A 23,459-nucleotide genomic window follows, 5' to 3' on the forward strand; every position below is an offset into this window, starting at 1 on the left:
TTCGCGTAGATTCAATCAGTTTTGTTTACCGCGAAGTCAACATTCATTCATCTGTCAATTTTTATTGAGGGTGTTGGCTTTCAATTGTGTCAATTGCTCGCTGTTTTCCGGTGAGATTAATTTGAGAAAAGTGTGATCTCGTTTTTGTGTGAACCTTTCTATTATTTTACTGTGGTTATTCTTTCATTTACCGTTTTAGAAGTCAGTGTGTCGAACGAGATCGGAGTAGAACCTGTCAAAAGTGAAAGGGCCATCCCGTGTATACATAAAAAATATCGTGTGTTCATTTGTTTTCGTTTGGTTTTTGCAGACCTCTTCCACTACGACTACCACAACAATGACAACCCCGGCGAAGCTGTACGGCAAAGACCTATCAGCATACGATGAGGTGGACGTGGATGAGCTGTTGTCTCAGCTCTCGCAAGAAGAAATAAACATGTTAGCGAAAGAAGTTGACCCAGATGTAAGTTATTCAATTATGTCCTTGTATCTAACAATGAACACTGTAATTTGTAGCTAACACATGTCTGCGATCCGCAATATAATGTTCATTTTATGCATCTAAACTATTTCTGTATGAAAGCACATCTGAATACTGTTTATAAAGTTGCTGGAAATATACCAATTAAAATTCTGATAACATAACCAAACATTGGAAAATCAATAAAATGCTCGTGTTTGTCTAATTTCCCTGCAAAGAATGAGTCATAAAAACAACACAATCCTCTTTAATATACTTACATAATTTTACTACATATGTATTTTTATTTCTCATATTTATTCATTTGTATCAAATAAATTTTGCTGGTTATTAGTTACTTCTTCATTTTTCTTTCTTTTTATACAATTGAGACATGTTAAAATTGAGATGGCATTCTCATATTTTTTTGATTTTGAGAGTACTTTCCAGACTGCAAGGATAATTAATTACTTTAGTTATAATTGTTGCCTAAAGTTATATTTTATTGCGATTAAATAAAAAAATATTTAATGTTATAATATTTATGTTGAAATTAATAATTTACAAAAGATAATGTGTTACAGGGTTGTTACCTGTTGTTACTATTTTTTTTATGCAAACAGTAAAAATACAAGACTTTACTTGATAACAAAACAAAAACAACTTTATCCTTTTAAATTCGGGTTGTGGTTCCGTGGTTATGTCATGGATGAACGGATTTGAGGTGCAAGATTATTTAAAAAAATATTTTTTGCGTTCTTATGATTTGCACAAATAGTTCAAATTTGGGGGCAGTGTTAGAAATTGGGAATTAAGTAGCAAAGTAGGTTTTGAACCTCGGACCTCTGATCTGTAAGTCCTCGACACTCGCGGTGCGAGAAATAGGAAGAAAAAACCAAGCCTACATGGCGCAACTATTGAGAAAGTGGATAACAGTGTTTGGGTATAATATTAGACTCGAATTTTACTTTGAATGCGAACTTTGAGCATGTTTTTAAAAAAAATACCTAAAAAACTATTGTTTCCCTGTATATCGAGGACTAAATTAGATAGAAATACTAAAGAACTCATAAATAAAACTATACTTATTGCACATATATATTACTGCTTATTAGGCTTAATAAATTGATAGACGGTTTTGATTTAGTTTTTGGTCTTTAATGTGAAAGAGACTGCTGTTGCGGAACTAAATACATTTATGGATCGCAACCTTTGCAATTATCAAAAGTATTTTTGTTTATCTATCCATCGCCATATCTAACTCATTTGTGACCGAGGGTGGAGATTGCCGTCTTTGTTTTAACGTGCCTCAATTTTAATGTTATAATCATCGTCGACAATTAAGCCATATAAGTGTTCACGATACTTTCCATTTCAAAACTATTCCTGGGCCCGTATTACAATAGGAAAGTAATAGATTATCGTCTATTCAATTCTGAACTATCCTATACGCTAAAACATAAAATGTGCGGAGAGCGATTTTTTCGACTTCACAAACGGCACGCTTCAGCATATTGTAAACGCCATGTTATTTTAAAATTGTTAAAATCGAGAAAATCTTCTGAAGAATTGGCTTATATCTAAGATATCAAATTCCTCGTACAACTTGACGCTGGGATACCTGAATGGCTTTTTAAAAATGATTAAAATAATTTATTTTTGAGCAGATTCCAGAGGTTTTAATGTGTTTTTATGTAAAAAGTTAGATGTATGTGAATTTTACGTTCTGTGTACAAGGTTTTTGTCATATTATTGTTGTTTTTTGTGACCATATCACAATTATGTACCTACAATATAGACTAACAAAACTGGATTTTTCAGTTAAACAGTTTGATCACAAAAATATTTTTTTACGCTGTAGAAGATTCCATATTCCCCTTTAAACAATATTACTTTCTCTATTTATGAATTGTAACAGCATCTACGTATAATATTACGTTAGACGTAAATAAACCACTTACTGCGTATTTACTTTGTACTGAATTTAATATTCCGAGAACACGATTATTCCTTTGTCAAGGCTTATAAATCAAATAATACTACATATTTGAAATCTTACCAAATTTATTTTTTTTAATAGTATAATTATACACTTTTACAATTCAAAAAGGAAAAATTCACTTGATATATTATTACTAAAACTAAAATCCCACCAAGCAAATTTTGTAGCTTGTTGATGAAACGTATAATTGCCTTTCAAGAGTATCCTTGGGGTTTTTAGATGAATGATTTAGAGTGTTTGGCGTTTAGGATATACAGAAATGATTGAATAACTTGAAAAGTATTGCATTTTTAGTGTTTAAGATTATACAGAAATGAAAGTACTTTCACAGAGAATCATATTCTGTAAAAAAATAATGTTATATTAAAGGTTACAAACTAAGAAAGGTACAGTAAAACTCTAATTATCTGGATCAATAAGTGCCAGATTTTAATACTTTTGAAATAATACAGTGAATTAGAATCACGCTAAAAACTTACTTGTATAGGGCTTATGACCTGTCATTGGCTGGTTTAAGTGGCCACTTTACACACTGTGTAACATTCACCATTCTGCCTATATTTGAACATCTATATTCCTTCGATTCTTCCATCTTACTTATACATGTCCAGCAAAATTAATTGCAATTAAATTTTAATTAACATCTCCTTTTTTTTATTTCCTGATAACGATCCGGCTATATTTGGGAATCCGGATGACTGGACTTCGAAGAAACAACATTTTACTGTGCTTCAAATTTTCATACGATTTCGTACAGAAATTAGATTTTACTTTATAGACAGTTGAAGGTGACTCTGTTAACTTTCCATTGTAAGACCGATCAACTGAACAGCCACCGTGTAAAAAAATATTCATGTATTCTGAAATTAGTAATCCAATGCAGTGTTCTATGGGTCATTAGGCTCAGATTTTTTCTCGCAGATTAATGTTCATTTAACTTGTTTGTTTAACTACATTATATTTTTTATTTGTCATTGTATATCAAATGCAAACAAAACCCAATTCAATACAAATGTTATTTGCATCATTATTTAAAAGTGTTTGAATTTCGTTATGACCTTATTTTAAAATGCAAGTTTTGTTTACATAAATTGCATTTGCCCGCTTTATTTTTTTAATGTAAATATTTCAATGTGATTAATGGATTTTAGTTTTTATGGTGTGTTAAAACACGTTCATCTCAATATGATTAAAAATTAAAATATACTTGAATATAAAATGGATCTCATCAAATATAATATGTAGGAATCAACTACCACTAACAAGTTAACGAGCCCTTACAGGGCACTGCAGATTGAACAAACACCTTGCTAGAATGAACCTTTCTGAAACTTCTAGATGTAGGTTCTGCAGTGCAGATGAGGAAATGCGTATACACATTCTATGTGAGTATGATGCTTTACATCATAAAAGGAGCGTCATCCTCGGGGGACCACTGGTTAAACCTGAAGATGTTAAAGAGCTCGCCCCATACCTAATAGCCCTATACTTTACGGATCTGGGCTTTGAGGGGGAGATTTAGCAAAATGTAAACTCTCGCCTTCCAGACAGTAGCCAGGCTCTTTATAGACCTGGGCTTGGAGTGCGAGAACTATTCACGGAGACCTGTCACATTAGATCTTCACAGGTCGCAGTGACGTTAGGAGCTTGAATAGCACTGACTCCCACCTCTAAGAATAAGAACCACTAACAAAGTAAAATATTAACGCCAATACTTATACCTTTTTTTATGTTTTTATCATACGGATCTGCCTCGCAGTCTAATATAAAGCGCGTTTGCCTACCATGCAAGAGGTCTTGGGTTCGATTTCTGAAATAGTCTTCACGAAATATTTTTATTAAAGTGTAAAGTAATTTTAACAACAGTAATTTGTAAAAAAATATTCTACCAAGCTGTAACCAATATTCAATATGGAAAATATTTTTTTGACTCTCTGCCAAGTAGTGTCAAATGATAATTGAAAGTGTGTTAATGAGAGTCCCAAACAAACAATATGTATTTTGATGTTTCAAGTCTAGTTAGCATGTTTCTGCTAATGTGGTCATGTTTTCGGCGCTATTTTTAACACGATTGTTTCCATTCGGAATTTCACACAATTCAATGTGAAATAAATAAAATTACTAAACTTTCTAATAATTTAGGTTTCAATATACTCTGATAGAATTTCACTTTGACCCACAAAGGACAAAAACAAATATTTGCCAAATAGAAGTTGGTGAAACTCCCACAGTTTCGTTGTTTACTATTTAGAAATGAAGCTTACAAAAATTTGTTTAAATTTATTCATATTCAGTATTATGTGGCTTAATTTTTTTTGTTTTTTGTTTGTTCTCTCCTGTGTGTAAGAGTTTGTGAATTGTGACAGTAAATTAATTGGTATTTATTTTTAAGTATTATTACGTTTCTGGTTATAAAATTTAAATAAAGCATGAACTACAACAGTGATATAAGCCAATTAATTTTATTCAGAAAAAAATATTACAATGAAGTACAGTTTATTCATCACCATCATTCCCTTTCCTTACCTAATGGTGCACAGGGCACTGCGTTGGTACACCAATCGCAGCGTATCTTGTTCATTTTTGTTCCATGAAAGTAAGATGATCAGTCTTACGCTTCAGGTGCCAGTCCAGGGACTATAAAATATTCTAGTGTATCAACACTTAGACAAACGTGCTGACCACGAGGCCGTCAATTGCCAATTTTTACGCATTTCACACATATGTATATTTTAATGTTTCCCATTACGTAAAATAAAAACAACAATTCTTGCGTATCATAATGGGAAGTGACGTCTTACAATGATGTTTCTGTTTTTTGCTCTGTAAATATTTCTAAAATTACCAAATATACATTGTTTTCAATGAGTGCCATAAAAAAAAGAATTATGAATATATTCTTGAACTTCTTTTGTAAATATTTTGTATTCTTAACTGTACTTTTTATTAATTTTGTTCATTTCATTAAAGAAAAATATTCCTCTTTAAATAAAATGATAATGTTATCCTGTCATTTTTAAGAAAGTTAACAGATCAAATTTTCTGTGTGGAAATGTGTATATTTGTATGAAAATTTGAAGTTTTAGTTTGTAACATTTAATTGAAAAAAATCTCTTCATTTGCGTTCTTACGATTTACACTAATAACTCCATTATGGTACCATTTTCTTTTAGTTGTAACTGATCATGTTAGAAAATGGCAAATAAGTCACAGAAGAGCGGGGTTAGAATCTCAGACCCCCTGATCTAGAGTCCGCATCCTGGACCCGACTCCATTTTATCAATTATTTAATTGTTTTTACAGAAAAAAATATTTTATAGACTATTAATTGAAGATATTCTATTCTATTCCGAACTATCCTAAATGCTATTTTTTTTGTATGCAGATTTGACTTAATGATGCAGTTTTGTAAAGTTTTTAACGCTCTACAAACTGGCAAAATACACTAAGTCATATTAAATTTCATATATCTATAGTTTTAAAAATAAATTTAAGGTCAAGTCGTATACCCGGTATTTTATTCAGGCTTAAAGCTTTAAATGCTTTAATTTTTACTTAATATAAGATTAAGAAACGGAAAAATTAAAAACTTGTTCTTAAATGAGCACTTTACATCTTACTATATTTAAATAAGTTATAAAAGAGTACAACTGGAACAAAACTTAGATACTTGATTTCTCAAAACAGGGATTTGAGAGTTAAAGCTTTTTGCCAGTACACCCACGATATGATTCTCTGTGAAATTCCCTTCCTTTCTGTATAATCTTAAATGCCAAATATGCAAGACTTTTTAAGCTATTTAATAATATCCATTTATCGGAAACGTCAAACACTCGAAATCATTTATCCAAACTATCCTAAACCCCAAGGATACTCTTGAAAGAGAATTGTACTTTAAATTCTTCGCAGGATTGTCTCACTTTTAACAATTTTACAATAACATGGCGTTTACAATACTCTGAAACGTACCATTTGTTAAGTTGAAAAAATTGCTCTCCTGCACATTTTATGGTTTGGCATTTAGGATAGTTCAGAATTGAGTAGACGATATGTTGTCCTTATGGATATGATAATACTAGGGAGGTGGAAAATCCAATAAAAGAAGATGAATATGATAGTATTTATATATTTATTTTATGTTCCAGGATTCCTTCCTACCCCCCTCACAGAGGAATAGTTATGACTGTGAAAAGGACCCCACGGGACCACTAAATAGGAAAAAACTAATTGAACACATAAACAAACAAGCTCTCGAGACACCAGACAGACCTGAATTAAAACCATTTGTTGCTGGTATTATCAGGGGGAAGAAGGTAACAATCAATTTATTATTCTCTCTAACTTTAATTTACTACGAGTATTTTGATTGCTGGCAGCGCCATGTTTTATATCTATTTAGGATTAAACTATGGATCAGTATGTCATCAACGCAAGATAGCTTTACTCGGATGACTTTTGTTGAGTTGAGTTAACTGTGAATGTGCTTACTTACTCAGCCTTCTTCTTGAGTCCAGTGTTGAACAAAGGCCTTCTGTTTGGATCTCCGCAATTCCCTGGCTGCCATCCGTTGTCACTTTGGACCTGCAACTCTTCCGACTTCATCGGACCATCTGGTCTGGGGCCTCCCTAAGGTCCTGCATTCTGTTCTCGGCCTACGACCCATCACTTTTTTGTCCATCTGCCGTCCGACATCCAAGAAGCGTGACTCGCCCGATTCTATTTCAGCTCCGCAATTCTTTTTCCCGCATCCGTAATTTTGCTACTTTTCTTAATCTACTGATTCGTCTTGCGATCCCTGAGCAAGATGTTTCGTATTATTATTTTCATCGCTCTTTACCTCGCCTTAAGCTTGTGTAGCATTCTTTTATCGATGAGTGGTGTTTCAAACCCATAGGTTAACGCAGGGAGCATCCATGCATCGAACACTTTTTTGATCAAGTGTATGGATGCTTCTAGATTTCAGAATATTTGATAATTTGCTGAATGCGGCCCATCCTTGTCCTCTTGGCTGTGAATGTAACTAAATCGAATTTGAGCTGAGATCGTGAAATTTTACAAAAGAATAGAAAAAACCGCAATAATATTGAATAGTCATAAATCAGTCAATAGGGTTAAACGGTAAGTAAAAAAGTACATTGTATTTCACGTCTTTAACCTAGTCGCGTTTTTTCAGTACTAGAACAAGCTTGCAGAATACAAATATTATTTGAAGATTCTGTATTTCAAAAACAGTATTTCGAACATTATTTCTGAAGGACTATTTTTCATTACCCATTTTCTAGAATACCGTTGACATTTTATGTATCACATACGACATGTGGCGGTCGAAGTGGCCGTTTTTGACATTATTAATTTTAAATGGAATCGGCCAGTGCTCACAAGTATTGCATTAAAATAGTGGTAGAGAACGGGCTGGGCGCTAGGCGCACTTTTTGGTTTTTTTTTGTAGGAAGATATAAACAGTGGTGGTGATTTATAATAAATAACGATTATTTTATTTATTTAACATAAATAACTATAAAACATTATTAAAGAAAGTAAATTTTAATGGTAAGCTGTGCATAATCGCTTATTTGGACGATTCGCCCCTGATATCTTTCCATACTGGAATACATTCAGAATACAGATAATTATTGAGCTATCAGAGTTTCTGTATTCTCATAAACACATCAAACCTTTTTTTATTTATCTCTTAGTTCATTATCAATCCATATGTTTGTTATCATACGCAGATAAAAATAAGGTTAAATAATTTCATCGATTGTTACTTCCAATACTTACTATAATCTTATCATTTTTATCTTGAATTTTGTAGGTTATTTAATTGCTATGCTAATGTATAAATATAGTAATAATCTTCAAGTGTTTTCCAGTAATTATTAAATTATTTATGAGAAAAATGAATGTAATAATAATTATATTGTTTAGCATATAGCTAATAGCTTTTATATCCATCTAACAAATAAATAATAAATTTAAACAAATTACTCACAATCCGCTCATAGTGCATTCGCCTACTATGCTTAAGGTCTCGGGTTCGATTCCTGGAAGGGTGGAATGTGAAATACTTATTTTAAAAGTGGTTTAACAGCCTGTCATATTTCGTTGTTTCTGGACTAGTACCTAAAATGGTGTGGTAAATAACTCAATGCCATATAATAATATTTTTTTTTAATAATTTAAAATAAATATTTTGCATTCTTATAATGTACTCAAATATTTTAATTTTTACGGACCATTTTCAACGGGTTGTAAATAACTCATCATCATCGTTACCTTTCCGTACCTAATGGTGCATAGGGCACTGCATTGATACACCAATTGCAGCGTATCTTTATCATTTTTTTTACATGAAGGTAAGATGATCAGTCTTACGCTTCAAGTACCAGTCCAGGGACTATGAAATATTCTAGTGTAAAAACACCCTTTTAAATAAATATTTCATATCACCATGTCGGGAATCGAACCCGAGACCTCTTGCATGGTAGGCAAACACACTGACTACTTCACCACGAGGCCAACTCTAATCTCTCTCTATCTGTATTAGAAAATGGGAATCGATTTAGGATAGAGTGGGATTCAAACTTTGCATCTTTGATCCGTGAGTCCACGAGACAAACTACGAGACCACAACCACATGGGATTAAAAAAATTACACATAAAATGGGCTTTATTTAAATATTAAACATAAGTATCAATACTAAAATATTTTAACAAAGATGGAGAAGCTCTATGAGAATCGAGTATGGAAGTCTTGGCATTTACAGGGCTTTTAAATTATCTTGTTTTTAAATATTAGTCAATCTTGATAAACTCTAGCAGGTCAAATGCAGTAATCATCAGCATAGTTTTGATAAGAAAAATGCTTTTATAAAATTGGAAAACTAACTTTATTTCACAACAATTTTTTTACAGATTAAATTGATAAGCAAGTCTTTTTTACCCATCATAAGTAAACCGTTATTGCTCTATAGTAACACAGGGATCTAAAAGTGAATGCTTTAAAATTCGGAATAAAATAATCTTTACTTTTCATTCTTTCTTATTTTGTTACTTATTTTCTTCTCTTTTATTTCCAGTGGACACCGCCTCCTGAGAGTGAGAAGATGAGAGAAGCGGAGGAACAAATAGCCATAGACATGGGAGATGAATATGAAAGTGCCCTTACGGACGCCACACAGGAAGAAATTATTGATTTAGCCGGTAAATTAATTAACATTCTGAAAACATTGGAAAATCAGTTATGTATAACAATAGGGTCTTACAAATTAGTAATAAGGATAAAAGTATATTAAATATTTAGCGCACATTTTTCTATCTAAATGGCTTGCCATTGGCATCACGCCATGTGTCATACCCACCGAGTGCGGTTCTAACAAACATTGCCTGGAACTCAAGCGTAGTATTGCTCGGGTAATGTCCCAACATTTGTGCCGTTTGTCTCACAAGGTGCAAAACATCTCATTTTCAGATAATTCAGAATACATAAATCATATGCTAATACAGTTTGTATTTTAAATCCGCCATTGCATGGAAAAAATTACACCGCCATCATTGTAATTATTCGCTTATTTAAAATATTATAGTTTTTTAAAATGTGAAAAGTCCCTATTCTTTCTACTTATTAAAATAACAGGATGGCTTATAATATTATATGAATTAAAGATAAAAGTTGGTAGTAAAATTTTGTAATGCTGACAGCTGATTTTCTCTGGATATGTTTTTATAAAATGATATCGCTAGCCCAATGCAACAGTGAGATATTTCTGAAGAACACGTTCTGAGATAATCGGACTTTGAGGTGTGCAAAGGGTCTGACTGAATTAAATTATTTGAAGTAGATTATGAATACTATATTTTCACATAAGTTAACTATTCTATATTATTAAATTTGGTATTAATTATCTTAAGACATTTCTAAAAAAATATACCGTATTTTATACGTAAAAAAAAATGCTGTCTACCTCAGAACATGTATTTACTATACCTAGTGAGAATAGACAATGCTTGAATATGTTTGCTTATTGTAATGTTACTTTAATTTAACTTAATTTGACTTAATTTTGACTTGATTTTACTTTTATTTACGCATATTTTTTTACCTTTTTTACTGTTTTGCAAACAGATCATAATAATATTATGCTTTACAATGAACGCCAATTTATTCAGCACCGAACTGAACTGAATCTAATTTCAATATTTTATTGAAAACATTAACTTATCAACATATCTGCTTGTGTATCTCAAAATCAGAAATTTCGTTCTTTGGGCTTGCGATATCATCATTTGATATCCGTAAGTGTTTTTAGGCTCTGTCAGTGGCTGACTTTCATACATCTTTCTAAGTCAGGTCTGCATTGTAGTTTAGACACGAACTGCCGACAAAGTGTCAGCAATGGATATCCAGGAATAAGAACTTAATGTCTTGTAATGTAGCCAGTGGTTATGGCTCTCGGAGGGCATTCACAGTATGAGGCTAAACCAACCGAATCAAACATGCTTAAGGACAGTTGTTGCAAGAGATTGCTGTGTCCGTTTCATTCTTTCAAATAGGTTTTGGAAATTATACTGTAAATAAGTGCCTATACTTCAATTGCTTCAATTTTTTTAGATTAGATTTATTTATTCATTAGTATGACTTATTTTTTCAAGATTTTTTCAAGATTTGATTTTATTGTGTTTTCAAAAAAGAAAATTCAATAGAATTACTGTTTTGCACAAAAAGTCTTGCCCTAAAAAATATTTGTATTAAAGAATCAGGCGCCATGACGGCGAACTGCAAAACTGGTGTCGCGTGTAAGATTCTCGCTAGTTGCAAGAAAAAAAATCTAACGAAGAATTTTTCTCAATTGGTCTGGCTGTTGTATATTTTTCATAATTTTCTTCCATATCCCATCTTTCCCGCCTGCAGACAAGCCTCTAAAATCGAGAAAACATCATTTAAAAATTAACATTAGTCTTATGTAATGTGATATGTTAATATAAATATGTATATTAAATATATATAAAAAAATAATAATTTGTTATTGTAAAAAAAAAATTTTTTTTTAATGTAGTGTGGACATGTATCCACACTTCTTTGTAAATATATTAATGATTTTGAAATAAATAAATAAATACAATTCTTCATCAAACAAACGTTTCTTCAGATTTGTTTTTTTGTCGATGAGTCAATGGGCGTAAATTACATCTTAACGCATTATATTGTAGGTAAAACTAGTAGTTAACCCGTTTGAGTATATTTTGTAATAAATGATTTTTTGTGTTTGTAGCTATCCTGGGTTTCCACTCGATGATGAACCAAGACCAGTACCACGCGTCACTACTCAACAAGGGGCAGCCAGTGGGCCTCGGGTGGGACGGCATCACCAAGGCTGCTCAGCCAAAGTTCTTCCCTCAGGACCCCCCCAACTCCACGGATCCCGACTCCACCATAAAACAAGTCAAGGACGATGACCAAAAACTGATTGATCTCAACTGGAATAATATCAAGGTGATTTGAGCGATTCATTAGTAGTATCTGTGGTGTAATATGAATTATAATTTCTCTTTCTCTCTAATTTAATTTTTGTCTTTGTTACTATGTAATGTAACCCCGCTGGGCATATTTATTGATAATAAAATAAATATCTCATGCATGAGGGTTCCATGTATGATTCTCGGTGTTCTGGGTCTCTTAGCCTGTTGTAATACCCTGCTAAGCCTAACATTCGTACTTGGTAAATTGCAAATTTTACAGCAGATTACTGTTTTACGATTTGCCGGTCTGATTTCTTTCTTTTTTTTTAAATTTTACAAATAAATATATATTATTTGAGAAGGACAGGTGACGTATTGGCTTAGTAAATATGTGAGGTTATCGAATATCTATTACAAAAGCAATTTTTTTTTCAGTTACCATTTTTAGCCTTAGCGGGGCAGAGTAGTCATGTTAAGATAAATAAATTAAATTTTAGGCATGTCGAAATTTTTACACCCAAATATTGAATTTAATTAATGGCTTTATTTTAGTTTTATTTTAAAAAGTAAAGTACGTATATAACTGTTAAACTTTGAGCAGGATAGTTGACATTTAAAAAAATAACAAATAACTCGCTACGCTTTTGACAGTTAGCCATCTAGCCAATGGCACCACGGCGCCTGTTGCAAATATATTTATCAATACAAATCAATTTAATTTGTATTGGTATATATTTTGTATTATTTTAGCCTAATACTCTTTCTAGTACTATACATGTCTGAGGATTGGCCACTGTATTGTGAATAAACATTTGTTTAAAATCAAGATAGTGGACAGTCCTCGGTGTGAGTGTCGGCTTGACGAGGAATGCATGGACCACGCGTTATTCGGATGCCCCATTCCGGATGCATATCCTTTGTATTGGAAACTAAACCTTCCCTTAAATTCATCCCATATCCTGTCAATCTTATCCTCTGAAGTGGTTTTGCACTTATCCAAATTTATTGTTCTAAATGATGTTAATTTTTAATCTAAAAAAATGTTGTTTATTTATTTATTTATTTATTTATTTATTTACGGACAAAGTCCATTATAAACATTACAATTAAAAGAAATTTTTACAAAGGAATAAAAAAATATAAGGAACAGAAATAAGCAGCAAAGACAGATGATAGATTTTTTAGATTAAGTAAAAAGCATAGGCTAACTATACAGATTCTTTAGCTGATTTGTAAAGAAAGACATCCTTACACCATAATAATCAAGATCTTGATGATCGTTCACCCGCCTGATCATTCTGGGCAAAGGCGACTGTGCACCATAATTGGTCCTGTAGTGACCGAGGAAAAGCATTTCATTATTTCTTAGTCTACGGGTGGGAACGTTAAAAAGAATCTTTTGCAAAATTTCAGGGGCATCAATGAGACAGTTCATAATTTTATACATGCAGATTATATCTGCAATGCATCTGCGTTTTTCAAGACTTGATATGCTTAAAAACCTCTCCATATCAGAATATGAATAGTCTCCTCTTTCCAATCCCATCTTCCATGCAATTTTTCTTATAAAACGATGTTGAACTGATTCAAGGCGCTTGATATGAACAGCATAATGAGGGGACCAGATTACAGATGCATATTCAAGAATAGGGCGAACTAAAGAGCAATAAAGTGTTTTAAGTGTAAGCATACTTTGGAAATCAGACGTAGTTCTATTAATAAAGCCTAAAATTTTTAAGGATCTGTTCTCAATACGGCACAAATCATCCTTGTAAGGATGGGTTGCCTTAATATAAATAAAAAAAAAACTATACATGTAGTTAGTAAATTATGTTTATATCTGTTCTAAGCACTTAATTGAGTTTATTTTTAATGCGTCCTGTAGATAAGTGTTTTTATTTTGAATTTAAAACAATTAATTTTCCGTTAAATCTCTTATAAAAATAACTATCATGACATTCCATTTCTGATAATAGTTATCTCGGTACAGATTTATCTGTATGTGATTATTTTAAAATCAAGACTTTTAATGTTAATAAATTATTAAAAAAATAACTAACACTAGTAAAAAATTTAATAGGTTTTAGTCTAGATAACAAATTATTTCTACCTATGAATTAAATCTATAATACTATAAAAAATCCAAGAATAAATTATATTAAAATAAACTAAAACCACTGCTTTAATGTAGAAAGAACATTGTTCTAAAAATTAACTATGCTTAGACTAGCAATAATCACAAAATTATTTAAAATATATATATTTTTTTAATATTTTAATTTTAGTAAAGCTTCCTTTTTTTCACTCTATGGTGAAGGTTGGCTATCATCATGGCAATTATTATTCTGTCCCCAGCTGCTCCGAATAAGCATTTGGATCTACGGTGGAACCACTCTTAAGTTTTCATTCATGTAAAATCTCTTAAAAATAAGTATTTTTTTCTCCTAGTATATTTTTATAACCGCATTCTCTTTTTCAATACAGAATATTAGCGAAGAAAAATTCGAGCGCTTGTTTGAAGCTCTGATCCAAAACACCCACCTAGAAGTGTTATCCTTGACAAACGTCGGTTTGACGGACCGAACGGCCGCATTGCTAGCCGATGCCCTGGAGAGAAACAACACTGTACGCGTTATCAATGTTGAGACCAACTTCATCAGTCCGCCGCTCATTGTACGTCTGATGCAATCATTACTCAAGACTAAAACTGTGGAGGAGTTCCGAGGGGCTAATCAGGTTTGTTCATTACATTTTTATATTCGAAACCCTTTAAAATTTTAGGTTATCTACTGATAAATTCTTGATGAAATATCATTTTAACTACAACGTAATTAACAAGAGTGTTTGATGAGGAAACTTAGTTATTGGTTAACATTGAATAAGTGGTAAAACCTAAAAACATTTGTTTTATTTATAAGTGTGTATTTTAATAGTTGTTTATATGAAGGATTCCATGTGTGAATATCATTAATGTGCCAAATTATGAGTTGTGGATTTTCGATGAATCATTTTTGTTAGTTCAAATTCTCATTTCATAGTGGAAACATAGACAGTGAATTGAGATCTTTAAAAATATTTCATGCATCAACATTTTTATCACGCTACAAGCTTACACCTGTTCTAAATATTGATCTATATAATTTTTTCTGCATATTTTTTATACTTAATTGAAATATATTTATGTAAAAAAACACAACACATAAGTATGAATTCTTTTTTTACAAATGGAGTACATACAATGTCATTTAAATAGCAAATAAATTATTGATTATGGTAAAAAATGACACACAAAGTTGTGGTTTGAACCTCTGTAAAGCTGTGATAGATTTTATATCACACTGGTTGTTGAAAAATTCAAGTCTCAACATGTTTTAATATTGCAATGATGGAGGCTCAAACGGACGAAAATCATTCTAGGATTATCAATCACACAGTTAGCTACAGCTTACAACAAAACAACGGAGCTGTTGGTACTCAGGTCAAGAATTGTAAGCGTAGCGACAAACCGTCCATTACACATTTGTTGTTTAACCAAATAAAAAAATTGCAATGCTTTTGTTTTATACAATAGAGCGAAAGGGCTATTCTATAAGTGGGCTGTGAATTTTTACTCTGAGGATGGAGGCTAGTTTTAATAAATTATTGTTTTTTTATAAGTTGTTTGTGTGAAATGTGCGATGTATATTTCTGAAAAAATGCACAATTAGCTAATGTTTTGTACAATTTAGAATATGTAGATATTTTAAAATTGTTAATGAAATTCTTAATTTTTCTACTATGCCGTGAATGAAGTCTTACATTATTTTTTGATTCCAGAGATCATCCGTACTCGGCAACAAAATAGAAATGGAAATCACGCAACTCGTCGAACAAAATCCAACGCTGGTGAGACTCGGCCTACACTTGGAGTATAGTGACGCTCGCCACAGAATCGCTTCCCACCTCCAGAAGAACATCGACAGGAGTGAGTATTATAGCATTATTACACCTTCTCTCACAGGTATATCGATGCAAGGAACCCATTACCAGACATTAACTTCTAGAAAATATCTTGCCTTTAAATCTGTGATATACTTAAATACCTAATGGGTACCTAGTGAGGAAGCAATGTTGTTTTTTTATAAATTTTTAAAAATAATGTGCTTTTGTCAATCAAGTAAAGTACGTAATATCTGTTCAAAAGGATGGGAAAAAACTGCTTCTTTTAAAACAATATCAATGGTGGAAAGGCAATAATTACTAAGCGAAATGTAACCAACTTTACAGAAGAGCCAATTAAACCTTTTTTTTTAAACAACAAAAAAATTCCATATTAATTTTTTTTATTTTAACTGTGTAGGAATCACGCCAATATAAAAGGTAAATGTGAGATTTTTTTATTAATTAAAAAAAAGAACAAAACTTTGATCAGCTCTTCCGTAAAGTTGCTATATGTCGCTTAGTAATTTTTGCCTTTTTACCGCCGATAATAATACGCATTGTGAATAGGAAGATGTGAATATATTTTTTTTTAAATAAAAGGTTCTCATAAAAATTATGTATTTCAAATTCAACCAACCATTTTTATTGTTATTGTGTCCATTGATTGTACTGATTATTATCAAATATATTTTGATTATGCTACATAATTAGATATTTTTTTTCTGGTTATATATCAATTTTAGTTTAAATATTCATTGGTGATGTTTTTTGCAGGGAATTTACATACATATATAATTAAAACATTTTATAAAACACGATTTGTAAGTAAAATATGTTTTCAATTTGTGCAATTTATGTAGATGCATAATTACGTTAAACAGGTGTTTAAAATAAAGCATAAAATGTTAATGATTTATTTTCACCAGTATGTTTTTAAATGGTTTATTATTTTCAGCTATGGAAAGTGGTGGATTGTACCCTATTTTATTTTATTAGTTCTGGGTGGCTGTGAGCTTTAGTTTTTATTGTTAAGGAACGGTTATATTTTAGGATTTAATCGATGTTCATTTAATTCGGGAAAGGTGCTTCTTTTTTCTGCTGTTCTTATTATGCTTTTATAACCTTAGCTTTTTATGGAGTTCAGAAGTTCCGGGAACACAATATACTCCGCAGCTTTATAGCTCATGCGCTTATAAAATTATAGTAGTTTGCAGTCGATTTATGAAGTTTCTAGTGATTATAAAATCATATTGTTTCAATATTAAAACCTCAAAGTTTAAAAAAATATGCTTGTAAATTGTACAATTTAGTCAGTGAAATTTGTTTACTACAAATAAAATATAGGACGCTCAAGTCGAGTGGTTTAGGTGAAAGAAATATATTTCAAAATTAGCAAATGCATAAAATTCAAAGTAATATACATATAAAAAATGCCTAAAAAAATACATTTTTGCACAAAATAAACATCTTCATTGAAAATATGTCACCTACATCGCTTAACTTTCAAGACCCTCATACTATAAATGAAGGTTTAAAAAAATGTAACCCTGGTTTAAATATTTAGGATTATAAATACACACATTTGTTAGAACAGGTTTTTTTATATAGATTATCTGTGAATATTGTGATAGTATTAACAAAATCAATGTTGATTCTATCCAGGTATGGGCAGGGAACATTGCAGATACGAAGATTAAACTACGTACATATATAGGACATCTTCCCATCCAACCATCACATTATGTTGTCTCTCTTACAAGTGATTTAAGTTCATTACAAACTCTTCATAAACATATATTAATTTATTTATATAACATTTCCTATGTTATTTCTCTACATTGTTTCATAACTTTACATAATATTATCTAAAGCTGTTTATCATCGGAAAGGTAAAATATCTTTATTGTTGAAAGCATCGTGAAACAATGATTTGACTCTCCGTACCATTCCCATGTGTTTGGAACACCTTTCCTACAATCATCAATTTTTCCATAACAATGATTCAAATTCACTTTTTGTTTTTTGCTCATAATTTACAAATAATTATCTATCAATATTTCTTATTATTTATATACTAGATACACATATTTTATGAATAGACTATGCTTTTTAGATTGCAAAAATCTCAAACATTATGGATTAATAATTGCTCGCCTTTAAGCAAAATAAAGCTTTGATTATAAAGCATTGCTATTTAGATTAAACAATTCGACACATTTAGAGTTAATTTCATAAATGCTATAATCACCACTCATATGTTGTATCGATTTTCTCCTACAAAACTTTAAATAAATGTGGCTCAATCGATTATAAAAATGCGCATTTGTGATATTACCTTTATTCTGTTAGGTTTACATTAGAAATATCCACATTTCATTAACAAAGAGTTCAGCTTTCACCCTTCTAGTGCCAACTCCTCCTGGAAGTAGGAATGGCGCTGAATATGCAGTCTGTCTTCCTTAAGTGTTTCCATTTAACATATTTATCTTCTAAATGAGTCTGTTTTTCCTGTGAACGTTACTCTTAAGAACCTCTCTCCTCGATACATACTAACTTCATTCCTTCACAACCTTTCACAAATATATCACAAACTTCAGCTGTAAATATTTCAATGTTGCATCGATTGACGGTTGACGTTCTCCCAAAGTGAATGTGCAAATGTTGTTAATTGTTTCTTCCCGAAGCATCTTGTTGGTTCTAGCGAATATATTTATTGGCTGCATTTGCAGATTTCCGTCTCAAAAACAGAGTTAACGCGACACTCAACTTGAAACTTCCTCGCGCTAGTTTGATAAACAATGCCAAAGCGGATTTAGAATCTGCCGAAAATAAAGACATACAGGAATTGATAACTCCGCCCAGTGCGATAGAGGCCGATGGTATTCCGCAAGTGGGCGTTCCCGAGCAGTCTGCGGTTTCTCAAGAAGTAGTTAAGCCGTCTGAAAACGCAACTGAGACTTTACAAGAGGGTGTCGAAGTACCCAAAGCTCAGGAAGCAGCGGAGGTAGTAGACGTTCCGACACCCGCTGAAGATAAACCCAATGAGGTTGTTGAAACAGAGTTAAGTCCTCTCCCGACAGAAGATAGCATAGTGAGGGCGACTCCTTTGGACGTCAATCTGAATCCCCATTCGTGAGTAGCTCTGTATGAGCTTGTTAAGCTTTGCAAGCATCGCCACACTCACAATCATCACCGGAAACTTTCATAGTGTATTACTGCCATCTCATTTGTTACTGTTGGTTTGATGATTGAACGATTTAGGTTTTTGATAATTCTGTTCTCACTGTCCCCGTGTGTCCTCGATACTCCGACATACTCGATGAGACTTGTATCTGGTGTACATATCGCCTTGTTTTTTTGTTGTTTTTGCTGTTCATTGAAGCGGTTTCAGAATGGTGAAGATATTTTTGATTTCGACAGTCCATTGCACATTTGTGATTAGTAAATAAATTCATATCCTACACAAACAACTACACGCTGTTACCTGACAAACACAAAACTGTTTATACATTTTTCCACATACATAGCATTAAACATATTGGATGAGAAACTATGTTTTGTTACTCTGTATTACCTTTGCAGTACGGAAAGATCTAACCCTGAGGCTTCAGTTCAGATTCTTTAACAATCTCCATAGGAAGTCAGCACGCATCCAATAAGGTCAGGATAGGTGAATTATGCTACTGGCATAACACGCTTCTCTAACGCAACACTTCCCAGTGGTGCCTTTTAATTTAATCTTAAATTTTTGCCGTCATTCTCGTCATTTTTTACTTTAAATTTTCCTTGCGTGATAAAATATTCGAGACGTATTTAACGGTAACCAATAAATAGTGTGACGCGGTCGATTCATATTGAATTACACACTGGTTTCTTCATTAGCGAAAAATACATTATTGAGGTTATTACAGTTACGTTAAAACTGATAGTTGTAAAAAAGTATTTGAAATGTGCAGTGTGTATTCAATTTTAAGAATACTAAGAAATATCATTGATTCTAAACAATATGAGGTATTATTGATAAATCTTGATTGCTTTTATTTCATGAATAGAATCTTAATAAACTTGAGAGAATAAATATTTATAAAGTTGTATTTTCGGAATTCTCCTTAGAAATTAAGTTTTTATGTCGGTGGTTACTCGGTTTTTAAATTTGAAGGCCTGGGAATCTGTAACACTGGCTTTTGTTAGGTTGACAAACTGCAGGTAAACGTAATGTGCTTATTAACCACCCCTAACACTTTACACTTTCTAAAACACGCTCAAAATTGACATTTAAACCATTTGGTACTAACGTGCATCCCGTATGGTGTTTAATAGTATGGAGCATGCCGCACTTATTGGTGTTCAATAATGTGCTTCTAATCTTCACTATATTGACAATACATTTACAATCTTATTTCAGTAATTTCAGAGAGTTAAAAATTAATTGAAGAAACATTAACTTTATGCGAGTACACGGGTATTCTATTATTGTGATTTTATGTTTTTATCCGATGTTTGATTTATGCAACAGTCTGTTCAGATATATTTGTTTTCTCGACTGTTGCGAAAATGAAATACGAAATGTAATGACTTAAATCACAATTTGTGTTCTCCGTTGTAAAAGCTGTTTCCTAACTGAGAGTACTAAGTTAAGCTAAGAAAGTTGTCTAACATGGAGGTCGTCGTTTAATTTCTAGCGGCGAGGGGAGTTTAGAAGGAACGCAACAGTATTAAAAAGTAGTGGAAACGCCACTCATTTATCGGGTAAAATATGTTACTGGAGCGATGAATGTACTGCTTCTATTTAATTATCTATAAAATGCTTTCTAATCATAACATTTTTGCTATTACAGAGAGTTTTATAATTATTAATACATCATTATAATATAAATCTCGCAACAAAGCTCTGTTGTACTCATGGAGGTATAAATACTTTGGAGTTTTCGTACGCCATTAACAGCGAAAGCATTATTTTTACTTTAACCACATAATTCTAGGGTTTGTTCACGAAAGTCCACAATGTTTTGCTAGGGTTCTTTGGCAAGTTTAATGAGGAAGTTCGGTGCTATGGGAAAATTGGATTTAAAAAAAAATTGAGATGAACAAGTCACTCAGATACCAAAATAATATTTAAATTCCTAAATTCCACACAAGTCATGGTCAAAATAGCTTTGTCTTCAAAGGTGTAAAAAATTATAATAATCCTCCCAATGAACTAAAAACCATAAAAAATAATATATCAATAAATAAATTTAAAGTAATTTTAAAGAAAATCTTTGAACACGTGTAAAAACTGCATTAAATTTGAATTAGTATGAATGTATTATTATTTTATGTTTTTTTCTTAATATATTCCATGTTATTAATTTTTTTTCATGTACTCGTATATTCAAAATTATATAAACTCTTATAAATTATTATGATTTTATTATTTATTTATTATACGGCACAAGTGCCTTTAAAAATATACAAAAATTTATATATAAACAACTACAACAGTGTAAATCACTCTCCAAGCACAAGAGTTAGTATCTTTTTTGGAGAGTTACAGTGATAACATTTACTAGATGTATAAAAGTAGATCTGTATAGAATTTTTAAAAAACATATACCTTTTATGAAATTTATTAATAAAAAATAAAAATATATTTTCTTACACGCGGTAAAAGTTAGAGCATTTAATTGTATCGCGTAGTTTCTCAATGCGTGAAAAAAAATTATAAAAATGAACTACGTCATATGTTCTTCCGAATCGACCAATGATAGATTGTTATGATAGATTTCCGGTTTTCGGGAAGCCAACTCACTAATCAGCAAAACTCACCGACTAGAACTTGTGGCATCACGGGCGGAGTAATTTCAATATTACAAAAACTTTTAAAAATCATAGTGCTAATACGATACATACATTTTTATATTTGGCTTAGTTTGATAGTCTATTAACAATAATAAAAAAATCACTGAACTTTCTCATTTAGCCCATTGCAGGTGAAGTGAACTAACTGACATTTTTTCATTTTTTTCCACATAATAAACAATGATTAATAATAAAAATAATGTGACCTCACTGGGGTTACCCGTGCCGAGGAAAGGGTGTAGTAAGCTTATATTACATTTCTGTTATTATTAGCCGGAGTTAGAAACTTGCTTAAATACACCTCTTCTTCAAGACCGACGAAATATATCCAACCTTCTAATCCTGTTTAAAACTCTCAACTCTCTCTTTGATGCGCCTGAACTACTGAGCCCAATAAAATTAAATATCCCAACTAGAAACCTCAGACAAAACTTACTTTTTCATACCGATAACCATAGAACTAACTATGGTTTTCATTCAGAATTCTTAGGTCTGCCGACAATCGTACCAGTCTTGATTTCTTTGATAACAAGTTGTCTTCTTTCAGAGAATCACTGAATCAAATTCAATTATAAACACCTCTCTCCCGCTTCCACTCCCACCAAGTCTACTACATACCATTGTCTTTTTTACTTTCTTTTATAATAATTTTCTATGTATACATATGTCTTTGAAAATGCCCATTGGGCGTATATATTAATAAATAAATTAGTATAATCCAGAAACCTGTTTTACCTGGTTCTTTATGTAAAAAAAATACATGTCAATTAATCAAAACAGTTCAGTAAAAATATTAGGCAAAATATTAGGCTCATAGAGTTGAAACTTTGAATACAAAAGTTTGACCGTTTTGACAATTGGTTCACTTCACCTGCAATGGTCTCAATTAATATTGTAATCACGAAACAATCAAAAGAAATCACCTCCAAACACAATTAGCATGAAATAAAATTATTAAATGTTATACTGTTATGTTTTCGTCGTGTATGATAGTTAAAAATAGCACTCCGAACAATAAGATTCGCAAACGTATCTCATGCCTGCGGAAGTTCAACCGTATTTGTGGCTCAACGTGATCTACTTCAAGAACTGTAAGTGGTTAAATTAAGGATATTGCTGTGGAACCTATAAAAGTCGTGATTATTTTGAAAAAGAGCTTAAAGATTACATACCTACATTTCGTACCTAGTTGATACTCTCCGTTACAGAATTCTATATTGGCATTTGTACGAAAGGGCAGCCAGCCTCCTGATTGTATTTTTGTTTCCATATTGTAATGATTTTTGTACCTACCTAAACTAACATAATGTTTTTACTAAAACTTTCTTTTAGGAAAATGAATGAACCAATTCAAATCACGTGTCTGTACTTGATTCTCGAAGAGATAAAATTATTTAATAACAATGTTGTTGCATGACAAAAACATTATAACTTATGAAATTTCATCTTGAACTAGTCAAAAGTATGTTTTGAAAGATGGAAAAAAGTACCTTTTTTCACCAGAGCAATAATTTAAAAAATATACGTAGGTCCCAAAACTCAATTTATTATCTTTTAGAGCTGATACGCCAGTAAAAAACACTATTACAGGCCCAACTCTATTAGTTTTATTCTGGGCTGAGACCAACGGTGGGGTTATTCGGGATTGTATAACATAAATTAGAATCTTAGAATATAGAAATTTTTAGTTGCGGCACTCAGAAAACTGATCCTAAGGCGTAGATTTTTTTTACCGAATTCATATGTCAGCCATCTAAGGGAAGACATTGAGTTTTG

General features: G+C 31.8%; 1 protein-coding gene across 8 annotated transcripts in view; it reads left to right on the forward strand.

Annotated features, from left to right (window-relative positions):
* tmod (tropomodulin) overlaps window positions 1–23,459 on the forward strand; it is a 208,538-nt gene that overhangs the window by 179,346 nt on the left and 5,733 nt on the right. For 4 of the 8 annotated variants that reach the window (XR_015822639.1, XR_015822640.1, XR_015822641.1 and 1 more), the window contains exons 2-8: window positions 311–463; window positions 6,608–6,775; window positions 9,542–9,665; window positions 11,735–11,955; window positions 14,406–14,657; window positions 15,738–15,885; window positions 19,425–19,502. Coding sequence is in view for 3 of the 8 variants with exons in the window: in XM_088228546.1 (XP_088084672.1) it covers window positions 311–463; window positions 6,608–6,775; window positions 9,542–9,665; window positions 11,735–11,955; window positions 14,406–14,657; window positions 15,738–15,885; window positions 19,425–19,501 (1,143 nt within the window). In the remaining 5 variants the exon portion in view is untranslated. Of the gene's footprint in view, window positions 1–90; window positions 111–310; window positions 464–6,607; window positions 6,776–9,541; window positions 9,666–11,734; window positions 11,956–14,405; window positions 14,658–15,737; window positions 15,886–19,424; window positions 19,503–20,524; window positions 20,592–23,459 lie in introns of those variants that run through there. The other 4 variants (XM_088228548.1, XM_088228547.1, XM_088228546.1 and 1 more) reach the window with 3 other exon arrangements.

Source organism: Micrasema longulum, unplaced genomic scaffold (assembly GCF_059751315.1).
Source record: "Micrasema longulum isolate JH-2025_06_02 unplaced genomic scaffold, ASM5975131v1 h1tg000594l, whole genome shotgun sequence".
NCBI classification, from domain to species: Eukaryota; Metazoa; Arthropoda; class Insecta; order Trichoptera; family Brachycentridae; genus Micrasema; species Micrasema longulum.